This window comes from Nannobrachium achirus (genome assembly GCF_963921795.1).
Source record: "Nannobrachium achirus genome assembly, chromosome: 1".
In the NCBI taxonomy this organism is placed as follows: domain Eukaryota; kingdom Metazoa; phylum Chordata; class Actinopteri; order Myctophiformes; family Myctophidae; genus Nannobrachium; species Nannobrachium achirus.
Genome location: NC_137810.1, coordinates 60,656,022 through 60,667,954, shown reverse-complemented (window position 1 = coordinate 60,667,954; position 11,933 = coordinate 60,656,022). Strand labels below are relative to the sequence as shown.

The 11,933-nt window shown below is 42.3% G+C and overlaps 1 protein-coding gene across 1 annotated transcript in view; it reads right to left on the bottom strand.

Annotated features, from left to right (window-relative positions):
• Positions 1 to 5,699, bottom strand: part of LOC308289136 (cytosolic phospholipase A2-like) — a gene marked incomplete at both ends in the record, with an annotated part of 173,178 nt that extends 167,479 nt beyond the window's left edge. The window contains 4 exons of the mRNA XM_080730723.1: positions 506 to 622; positions 1,755 to 1,903; positions 2,675 to 2,756; positions 5,667 to 5,699. Coding sequence (XP_080586849.1) covers positions 506 to 622; positions 1,755 to 1,903; positions 2,675 to 2,756; positions 5,667 to 5,699 — 381 coding nt within the window. The remainder of the gene's footprint in view (positions 1 to 505; positions 623 to 1,754; positions 1,904 to 2,674; positions 2,757 to 5,666) is intronic.
• Positions 5,700 to 11,933: the final 6,234 nt, after the last annotated feature.

The window sequence follows — 11,933 nt, the reverse complement described above, 5'->3', positions numbered from 1 at the left end:
TAGTTCAGTGTGGTATCAAGCACCGAAAATAGCCGACCTCCAAGCTCACAACGCGTTGCAGCGTTGGAGGTCTGCTATTTTCGGTATTTTCACCAAAAGTGCTCTTTTTAGAAATTTCAGCCCCTGCCTCTCTAAGATTTTCTGCACGTCCCTGGTAAAGATGGAGAGAGAGGAGAACAGGGACGACCGAGAGGCAAAGGATAGAGGTGATGTAGAATAATTGACAACAAGAAGTGGCAGCGCACAAAGTTTAAAACAGCGATGAAAGACTAAGCCACACATCACACCACACAATCAACAGTTAGTTATAATTCGCAGGTCATTTTTTACACACACTTTTTTTATCTGATACTGAACAACTTTGTATGTCCTGCAAAAAAGATGGATGAGAATCATCCATCTTACTGTACGTATGCTATTTCCTTTTAATAACTTCTAAATATTAAGATGGGGAAACAAACGTGATTATACTTTCGTGATGAATCAAGTCTTACTGACACCTTACTTTGCCAATGACGAAAGTCACCATCTCTTTATGAGCCACTTTAATGGAGTTGCTTATGTCATAGGACACCGTCCCAAGAGTCTTGTTTATGGTGTAGTTGGCGTCCATCAAGGTCACCTGATTGGAACAAACATTAGCATGTGTGTAGTTAAATAAAACATTGAGCCATCTTGGTTATTTTGTATATGTTCGCTCCTTTAAACCAATAAATTAAAGAACAACTTTAGTTTTTTACAACAAGGGTTCATATTTTAGATTGTAATTAAAGAATATAAAAGATGAGTCTTAAAATAATTTCTATTGTTTTAGAGATTCTTATTTCAGTGTTTGGGGGCATGCGTACAAGTGGCTAAATATGTCATTTTACACAGAATAAGCCCATTCTCAAGATACAACGCAAACTTTCATGGTTGAATGTGACTTATGGGCGCTAGAATTGTTACTGTAAATAGCAGTAAAGAAACTGCTGGCTTATTGTCTAAAAAGACATATTTAGCCACTTGTACGCATGCCCCCATGCGTACGCATGCCCCACATTTTAGCTCGGTAAACTCGATAAAACAATAGAACGAAGCAAATGAAAACATTTTAACACTCACTTTTTCTTTTCTCTAATTACAATCTAAAATATGAACCCTTGTTGTAAAAAAACAAAGTTGTCCTTTAAATTACAATAGACTTGGCACACTAAATCATCATATTATTTAGTCAAGACTTCTGAAACACTTACAATGTAGGCTGTTTTGTACGAAAAACATTCCTGGGGCTGAAACAGTCCCCACAAAAGTGTGAAAAGTGATGACTCATCACTTTTCATCACTAAACCATAGTCTTGTGGGACAGTTTTTAGCCCAAGGAATGTTTTTGTGCAAAACAGATGCTTGCAATGGATTCAGCATCATGAAAACCCCCTAGTTTGACCCCTCATATGCTACTTAAAGCAGATTTATTTTTTGCTTTTTTTTCCCTGTAATGTAAAGTTAATGGGACAACACATCTAGCGGCTGATAACATCAATTTAGCTGTGTCTAAGAAAGGGTTATCATACCAAAATATAATCTACAGATATAGAGCTTTTATAAAATGCATGGTAACCTTTGCCACCTTTTTGATACCGACAACTCGTATGGCCCATGGACTATGTGTACTGTCTTGATATTGAGTAACACCCTTATAACCAATTAAGTCATTGTTAATCTTGTCATCTCATGCTAAACAGACACTGATCAAATGGAGTTCTCAATCTCACCTCCAGGACATTCTGCTGGTTGGGGTCCAGTATGAAGTCAAAGGTCTCGTTCCATTCTGGATTTATGTTGTTGTTTATATGGCGAGTTCTCTTTCTGCTTTCTGGGGCCGTGGGAATGAACAGCTCCACATATGGGTCTGGGGTGTCCACTGCAAGGAGAACAATACACATCGTTTCCCCATCATTGAATGGATAACATGGGCCGCTACATAGGATTGGAGTTTTTTTCTGTCTCTTTCTCTACCGTGCATAGGCTAATAATCCATCAACAGTACATTTATGTTTTATTTAGTCTGAGGCGGCTCTCCCCTACATTAGCCGAATTTAATATTCTTTGTTGTGCTAAAGAAAACGACAAACAACAAAACGTGATATTGAAATATTTCAATTCTAGTTTTATTGTGGGTCGGGACCCCCAGGTTGAGTTCCACTGTGTTAATGCATGCAGTCATGCATACAAACACCTGTGGACAACTGGTCAGAAGACATTGCGAATGGAGAGTGTGTTGTACTCGTACATGATGGCAACCAGAATAACAGGAGTAACAAGCAGGGGTGTAACGATATAGTAACTGAATCGAAAAATACAAAAAAATACTAAATCGATATACAAAAGCAAATATCGTACCGCGTGGCTCTTTAAATCGTAACGTATCATTTTACAATGCAAATAATTGGTATCGAACCGTTTTGCTATGCAAATAACCAATTCTATGGAAACTAAGTAATTTGTGCCTTGTATTTAGCAATTTTAAAAGGGAAATTAAAAAAGAAATTGAATTGAATCGAATCGTATCGCATCGCCATGAATGAACCAATATCGTCCATGTATCGTATCGTCAACCATGTATCGTGATGCGTATTGTATTGTAGTTAAAATGTATCGTTACACCCCTGGTAACAAGTTAATCAAGACTCACCCATGTCACCCGTCCATCCCTTGGTGACACCTTCAGCCCGCACCACAGTCACTCTGAAAGTGTGGGAAAGCTGATGTTCCACCTGCAGAGGAACGTACACAACACATTGTTCCGCTCAGTTTGAGTAATTGCCACATATCGTCGTTGTCGGGTGGAAACCTTGTACAGGTATGTCCAAAACTGTTTGTTTTGTATTTCTCATTTTTAACATAATTTAAACTAGTGAAAACAGCCGATCTACAAGCACACAACGCCTCTCATTTTTAAAATGATTTAAACTAGTGAAAACAGCCGGTCTACAAGCACACAACGCCTCGCACCGTGGGGCGTTGTGTGCTTGTAGATCGGCTGTTTTCACTACTTTTGTGCATGGCTTTGTATGACGAAGCAGTGCTTGAAAAATGTACAAATTTGAAACTTGGAGATACGAGGTTTCTGCCCGACAGTGACGTTATACTGTATGGAACAGACGATCTTCCCATTGTCTTGTATAAATGACCCTGAAACCAGGCTACATAAGTAGCACATGATGTATATTGTCTAAGTGATCATACTGTGGTCTCTCTTAACTTCCCCCAGGCTAAATAGAAATATATTTCTCAAGGACAGCTGATAGCTCACTCTGCAGTGTGGGACAATCATGCTGGAGTTCATGCAGTTTTATTTTGAGTGGAGCTTCTGCTCCTTCATTTGGAAAGGGGCCAGCTATGGATGTTCGGGCATCTAGCATGGATCCGTCCTGGGCATCTCCCTAGGGAGCAACTGTCTACAAGCTATAGGTCCGCAGTGTCATGGAGTACGCCTCACTTAGCTGGATGAGTGCTACCCCTACACATCTTGGTCTACTTGACAATATTCAGAGAAAGGCCCTCAAAATAATTGGAGTTGACCAGGACACTGCCAGTACAACACTCTCCATCGACGGCCTTAGCCACAGAAGACAGGTTGCTGCCGCTACGGTCCTGTACAAAATGCACAACCCCCATTGCCCAAGGGACCTCCAGGATATGCTCCCTCCCCCATATGTCAGACGGCGAACCACCCGCCTATGCACAGCCATGCCAGAACATGCTCTCAGCCCCCCAGGCTCTACACGCACACTGGACAGAACCTTTCTCCACACTGCTGTCCGGGTGTGGAACAGCCTACCAGAGCATGGTCGACTCCATCACAGATAATGGCCTTCAAGCCTTTAAACGCAGAGTTCATAGACATCTCTTGACCAACCCTCACGCTGACTGACTGTTGAGCTGCAGTGAACTGTATGATTGGCCAATGGATGGTGTATACATTATCTTATATGGCTATTGTTCACAATTGCATCTTAAAAAAAAGAAAGAAAAAGGTCATCAGTGCACGTCCCACTGGGAGGAAACGCCCGGACAGACCAAGGACCAAATGGGGGGATTATAATCTCCATGCTGGCCTTGGAACACCTTGGGATCCTCCAGGAGGAAATGTCTAATGTTGGGAATGGGAAGTCTGTAGCTCTCGGCTGGAACTGTTAACCCTCATCATTGTGCAAATACTGAGAATGATTGAGTGACTGTGACGTGTTATTTGGAATCGCACATGAGTTCTGGGGAAACCCCGCCCATGGAAGCTTTTAATTTTGATGAGTGTTAAATTGATTTCATTTACTTCTTTCTATTGTTTTAGAGATTCTTATTTCAGTGGTTGGGGGCATGTGTACAAGTGGCTATAACAATAGAACGAAGCAAATGAAAACATTTTAACACTCACTTTTTCTTTTCTCTAATTACAATCTAAAATATGAACCCCTGCTGTAAAAAAACAAAGTTGTCCTTTAATACATGTAACACTCTCACCCATACCACAATCCACTCATGCATACATGCGTTACACTGACTTTACTGATATGCTCACCACATCTGATCATCCTTTATTTTTTGATTAATTGTTTTAGATGATTTAATAAATGCAAATGTATGTTTCCTACCACCCCTGGGCCAGAGACTCACTGGAGAGTTTAATGAGACTCACTGGAGAGTTTAATGAAATTCATACACTACAAGCTATGATGTAATCTTTCTTATTAAAGACTTCCTAGTCCATCATAATTCTGATGTAAAATGTCAAGAATCTTTTGTTTTGTAACCATTAGTGTGCATTCCCATTTCTTACTTTAAAATGTCCTCAATGGGAGTGAACATACTGTAAAGCCTCTATCATAGTCCAAGGTGAAGAGCTATCACCTCACCGCGGTGTCGTTTTTTAGCTATCACCTGGGCTTTGTTTTACATTTTTAGGTGATAGCTAGAAAACTACACCGCGGTGAGGTGATAGCTCTTCACCTTGGACTATGATAGAGGCTAGCTCCATTGCATGGCGGTGTTGCTTGCCAACAAGAACTCTTCGGTGAGTGACACTGTCATACTATTTAGTATTTGTCTTTAGATATCATTTGTTTGAGTTATTGCTGCCAGATCCAGCAACTGGTACAAAATATGCAGGGTAAGGTCATAAACACTTTGCAGTCTTAACTTAGATAAACAGTCTCAAGCCTAGATTAAAGGACAACTTTGTTTTTTACAACAAGGGTTCATACTTTAGATTGTAGAATTAGAGAAAGATGAGTGTTAAAATGTTTTCATTTTCAGCTTTCTATTGTTTTAGTGATTTTAGTAGTTTGGTTTCAGTGGGTGGGGGCATGCGTACAAGTGGCTAAATATATATTTTTAGACAGAATAAGCCAGCAATTTCTTTGTTACTATTTACACCAGCCCCCATAAGTCACATCTGCTCATGAAAGATTGCGGTGCATCATGGGAATGTGTCTAAAAAGGCATATTTAGCCACGTGGGTTAGGGCAAATCACAATGGTTAAAATCACTAAAACAATAGAAATAAGTAAATGAAAACATTTCGTCACTTTTCTATTCTCTAATGACTATCTAAAATATGAACCCTTGTTGTCCTTTAAGCCCAAATCTCCAATATCCTCATAGAACAGGGTTGTCCGTGTACTTACAATGATGTACTTGTGAGGGTCTTTGGACGGCATGTTGAGATACCAGGAAAAAGCCTTGGTCCAGATGCAAACTTGAACTCAGGAAGATCCTTCCGTTATTAAAGGAAGCGTTTAAAGACTGGTGAAAGAAATAAAGCATTTTAACATCAGTAAAACTGCTATACCATAGATTCCTCGCCTCGCCACAGACAATAGATAGTCAGTCCAGAGTCTCTTCATGGGAGATGTGTATTTGGGTTTATTTGTTTTATCTGTTAGAGAGAGTTAAAGCGCTGTGAGCTAGTAGACTACTTTCAGAGCGTGGCTTTCGTGTTAGTTGGGGGAAATTGCAGAAAAGGGGTAAAAATGACATTTACACATGTGTGTGTGTGTGTGTACTAAGCATCACACAGCCAACAAGGATTGTCTCTGTCTCAGCAAAGCATAACATTACTGAGAGGACTTGAGGCAAGTAGTGTGTTCGCAGCAGTGGTCACGTAGTTTGCATAAATGATCCAACTTCTGAATGTGCCAATTCAGGAATGAGACCAACAGATAATCATCATTTAAGGGGGTTCCACACTACGTGCGGTCACCGCCTCGCCTCCTAGCAATTCATTTTCAATGGGAGGCGGGCGGCTATTTTGGCCACGCAACAAAGTTTTGGGGCGGCGAGGCGAGCGGGCGCAGTCCCGTGAAATCCCCCGAGAGCGTGCTCGTTTGTGCATGCGTAGGCGGGCGGTGAGAGATGGATTGTGTTCATCTTTGTGAAATACTGCGCAGCGTTTACTCACTGAGCTAGTGTGTTTGTGTCGGTCACCGCTGATCCTAGCGGCAGCCCCGACAGCAACCGCCTGTAGTGTGGAGGGCACCTTATGAATGACAAAAACACCCACAAAAGCTGCTTTGTGGAGGTCATTCATTGTCATTTGATGTTTTTTTTTTCATGTTGATGCACCAGCATATTCCTTGAACAATACATGAAGGTTTACTTTGTTTGTGAATAGGCTACTATAGGCCTAAGGTGCCCTCCACATTACAGGCGGTTGCCGTCGGGGCCGCGTACGCATGCACAAACGAGCACGCTCGCGGTGGATTTCACGGGGCCGCGCCCGCTCGCCGCGCCGCCCCAAAACTTCGCTGCACGGCCGAAAAAGCCGCCCGCCTCTCATTGAAAATGAATTGCTAGGAGGCGGTGACCGCCCGTAGTGTGTAACCCCCTTTACTGTGGTGGAAAATATGGATCTGCATGTTTATTAAAATAACCGCAATGAAAAAGAGGCCAAATAAGTTGAATGTGGCTTCAACCTAGATCAAAATAAATGTTTTGGGTGAAATTATATAATGTGAATGTGAATAAGGAATTAATATGTAGATCTGAATTAATTGTCAATATGTTTAGTCTTCAAAAAAAAAAAAGCAGTCGACAAACATTTTTCGTCATAGTTTTAGTCGACAAAATCAACACTGGTGGGGGGGAGAGAGAGAGAGAGAGAGAGAGAGAGAGAGAGAGAGAGAGAGAGAGAGAGAGACTAAAGGGATAAAGGGACATCTTGTTGCTCATCGTGTTTAAACATGCTAAACCCTGAGCTCACACAACACCACACAGCACGCACGGCGCACGCACGGCACATGCACGTGTACAACTGTCATTGAATAGAAAGCAATGTTTATTTGCCATTATGCTGTTTTATTTTTGAACATATTGGCATGGGAACTGGACTTGTGTTTTATAAGCAAAATGCTGTAGTCAGGGGAAGGGGGTACTTGGCTTCATAAATCAATGTAAGAGGCGGGGGTACTGCAAGCAAAAGGTTTGAGAACCAGTGCAATAGATCAAGACATCCTGCTTTAGGCATCCTGATTAACATTTTTGAGCTTCTTATCACTTTTAATGCGGTGGTTACGTTTTTACCCTGCAACTGAATTGGAGAAGGAGAGTCCCGCACACAGTCTTCACTCACAATAACTTCTTTATTACAATGTTTCGGTCGTTCAGACCTTCATCAGGCATAAAGCTGAACGACCGAAGCGTTGTAATAAAGTTATTGTGAGTGAAGACTGTGTGCGGGACTCTCCTTCTCCAATTCTCAACGGAAATACTGGGGGAAATGTCTTCATCCCATTCTGTATGGAAGTGGTAGGTTTTGGGGTTCTTTGTAATTCTACTGACTCTTGAACAAAGTATTGCATTGGAGGTTTGCCTACTTTAGAAGCCATGAAGGGAGCTGACAGGCCCTTCTTGATGTCATATTGACATATTCTTTTTATATTTTAATTATATATTTTTAGAGGCATGTCATGTGGTCTACCTGCACACCCTTGGTGATCTAACGATCTACCTTTTGGGCACCCCTTCTCTATACAGTAGGTTGAAAAAGAGGGGGGAAATAAATAAAAACAGCAACCGAACGCCAAACCGCCAATAACAAAAATGCACGTCTGAATACTGTCATACAGAAAACTATAGGGAGTCCCAATCCAGGCCCCCCAAACCCAAATATTCGATTGGCTTATGCTGTCAATGACATCATGGGTTGAGAGAGAGAAATAAGAAAAGTGTCAAAGAGAGTGTCTGTTGAGATGTGTAACTCTGAAGACGTGGCAACATTCACAGATAGTGTGTAAGTAACCACCACTCATTAAGTCATTATGTTCTTCTTGCAGCCTGTCCTTGACGCAAAGAGCATAATAAGGTTCCTCTTTGCTTGTCCACTGGAGATGAGCACAAAGCCTTTAGCCAGAGACTAACACGCTAGTGATGTGCACATTCAGCCCCTATGGCTTCAGGTGCAGTGTAAAAACTACAATATTAAGAATGATTAAAAGTCGCAAAATGTTGCATTAATCAGGATCTGGAAGGGAACCATTAACTCCTGTCATGAGAATATGGATAATGTTACACTTTATTTACAGAGAAACTTTCTTCACAAAGTTACAAAGTGCTTGCATGCTCAGATAAAAAGCAAAACTATTCAAACTAGAAGCAGTGCTCAGGTCTCCACCAGGTCAGGTATGTTATTGTGGCCTCCTGGTGGCGCTATAATAGGCCAATTTGAAGGGTGCCATGTCTTCTTCTGCCTTTAACGGCAATCTGACGCTGCATGCATGGTTTGAGGCATTTTGTTCCAAAAATGAGTGTCAAAAGTCGACCTGCTGGTGGCGCTATAATAGGCCAATGTGAAAAGAGTGGCATTTGTTCCTTGACCTAGGAATATGCCTGTAGAATTTCTCTAAAATCACAAGCTGTGTTCATGATTTAAGTCATTATGTAAGAAATTGACCAAGCCTTCTACTTTGGAAGCCAATGTTGGGCAATTAGGATGGAATCACATGATTATGGAGATACTGTGTACTGATTTGCGGGATTTCTTTTATCAAATCTGAATTTATCAAATCTGAATGAATAATAGGATAAAATGTGTTTTACATAAGTCGGCCTGCTGGTGGCACTATAAAAGGCATATGAAACATTAAGGGACTCTAGGAAGTGCGCATACAAAGTTTTACATTGATCAGTGGAGTTATAGGTATAAACACAAATCGGCCTGTTATTGCGCCACCATGAGGCTGATTTGAATTTTTTTAAGTGGCATTTCTTCCTCACCAAAATTGCAAGCTGCGCTCATGATTTGAGGCATTTTATACAAAACGGACAAATCTCGCAAATGTTGGAAGCCAATCTTAGCCAATCAGGATGGGAAATGGAAAATCGGACAGATCTGTGTTAACACATATGGTGCCAACCCCGAGTTTCCCGAGTTTGATTTCAAATAGACCGCTGTGCCAACCCCGAGTTTCCCGAGTTTGGGTTTAATTACTTAATTAGGTTAATTACACTCTCCCCCATCTTGTGACAAAGTTTGGTGCTTCTGTGATAAAAAAAAAGTCAGAAATCACATATTCAACAAGTGATGTGAGCAAAAACAAATACAAATGCTTCCCATGAACCACAATATTGCTAAACTATGGCTCAAATGGCTCAAATATCAAACTTCATTACTCGCTCTAAACCAGAAATGCATTTCACTGCTTTGAACTGCTTTCCGTGCATTAGGCTAGTCAATTGCACCTTTATTACACACGATGGCGCTATTGTCAGATTAGTGGAAGCCCTGTTGTGTGAAACCAATGGATTGAAGCCAGGGTGTTTCCCCCAGGTCAAAACAATAACTCTAGATCACGGGCTGCTGTGCAGCCCTGGAATTAGTCGGTCGTGGTGACAAACAACATATTCTTCCTCATAATCATCGTCATCACAACTAACTCTAGTGCTATCACGGGCTGCTGTGAATGTCCTGGCATTAGTGGGTCACTGTGACAAACATTTTCTACTTCATCAGTCATCACAACAATGTCAAAAGACGGTGGCGCTACAGCAGCAGCTAGACAATCTACTTTTGCGTTCCTTCGACCCTGGAATACAAAACAAACAGCCACGATCAAAGGAAGAATCCATCGCCTGAACCTATATAATGGAGTCTAAAACATACCTGTTTGAGCGAGTTGTAGTCGGACATTTGTCACAGAGAGAGAGAGAGCGAGAGACCTCGGAGCAGAATGCAATATGTACGCGTCCATAGTGGAGCCATCGGACGGCGGCCTCTCCTCACTGTACCTCGTAGTGGATCGCGTTCTTGTCTGGTTCAAACTTCAACTACGGAGGTAATCCGACTCAGCGCAACAGCGCAACACCGCGACCGCGGGTTGACCCACTGAGCCCTGGACGAGTGGACATGATGATCGAGCCCTATGAGAGAGCCCTATACAGCCAATACAGCATTCTGCTCCGAGGCCTGACACTGAGTCGGAGGTTTCTGTGAGCCAGAACCGGAGCCAGAACCACCAGAGGCGGACCCGGTCGCTTCTCCCCAGCTGGCTGCGGGGACGGCCCGCAGCCCACACACAGGCCCCGCCGTGAACGTGCCAAACCAGCAGCTCGTTAGGTAAATGTTTCTTTCTTTCTCCCCCCCCTTCTGTTTCTGAAGTTGTATTTGTATCGCGAACTGCCGGTATAGTAGTGATCCACGATTACATTTAGAATGTATCTATTCAATCATTCACAGATGTCGGAGAGTCCATTCAGCTCTCAGAATATATATAGGCCTATATATATATATATAGCCTATATATAATGGTCAGATGAATCAATGTATGTTTTATAATCTAAGTTGCTCTGGGTAGGATAAATGTGTCTTCTAAACCCCTAAAACTTTTAGGCTAAAGGTGTAAATTGATTTGTGCTTTTTTCCCCCTCCCATCTGTTATTTATTTAGACTCAGAATCAGATGATACTGTTGGAGATAATGATGATGACCATCATGTGTCACGTGATGCCCCTGAAGGTAAGATTATTGTTTAGTAAAACGGTTATTGTGGTTTGTGTGTGTGTGAGAGAGAGAGAGAGGAGGGGGGAGGAAGAGAGAGAGAAAATGTTTTCTCTTGGGGTGTGTGTGTGTGTGTGTGTGTGTGTGTGTGTGTGTGTGTGTGTGTGTGTGTGTGTGTGTGTGTGTGTGTGTGTGTGTGTGTGAGAGAGAGAGAAAGAGGGAGGGAGGAGAGAAATGAAGGAGAGGGAGGGAGGGAGGGATAGAAAGAAAATGTATTGTGTGTGTGTGTGTGTGTGTGTGTGTGTGTGTGTGTGTGTGTGTGTGTGTGTGTGTGTGTGTGTGTGTGTGTGAAAGTGTGTGTGTGTGTGTGTGTGTGTGTGTGTGTGTGTGTGTGTGTGTGTGTGTGTGTGTGTGTGTGGGGGGGATAGAGGAAATGTATTTTATTGTGTGAGAGAGAGAGAGGGATAGAGAACATGTATTGTGGTGTGTGTGTGTGTGTGTGTGTGTGTGTGTGTGTGTGTGTGTGTGTGTGTGTGTGTGTGTGTGTGTGTGTGTGTGTGTGTGTGTGTGCGCGCGTGCGTGTGAGACACATTGTATTGTAAATGGATTTTATTTTTCTATATTTATAGGTAGTGGTTCGTGCAGAGGAGCCTACTGACTTCCCTTTGGAGAACTGAAAACTTTCCTTGCCCGCTGTTTCTGACCGGCCTCATCTCAACTCACACGTGCACGCACGCAGCCTCTGAACTGTGAACACGCACGCAGCCTCTGAACTGTGAACATGCACACGCACACGAGCACGCATGCAGACTCTGAACTGTGAACGTGCACACATACAGGCGCACGCATGCACGCGCGCACACGCACAATGTGAGAAACAATGTGAACAAGCCAGAGAAACACTGAACTAGCAAGAATACACTTGATTGAAAACGGTAAAGAAACAAAATAAAAAACACTT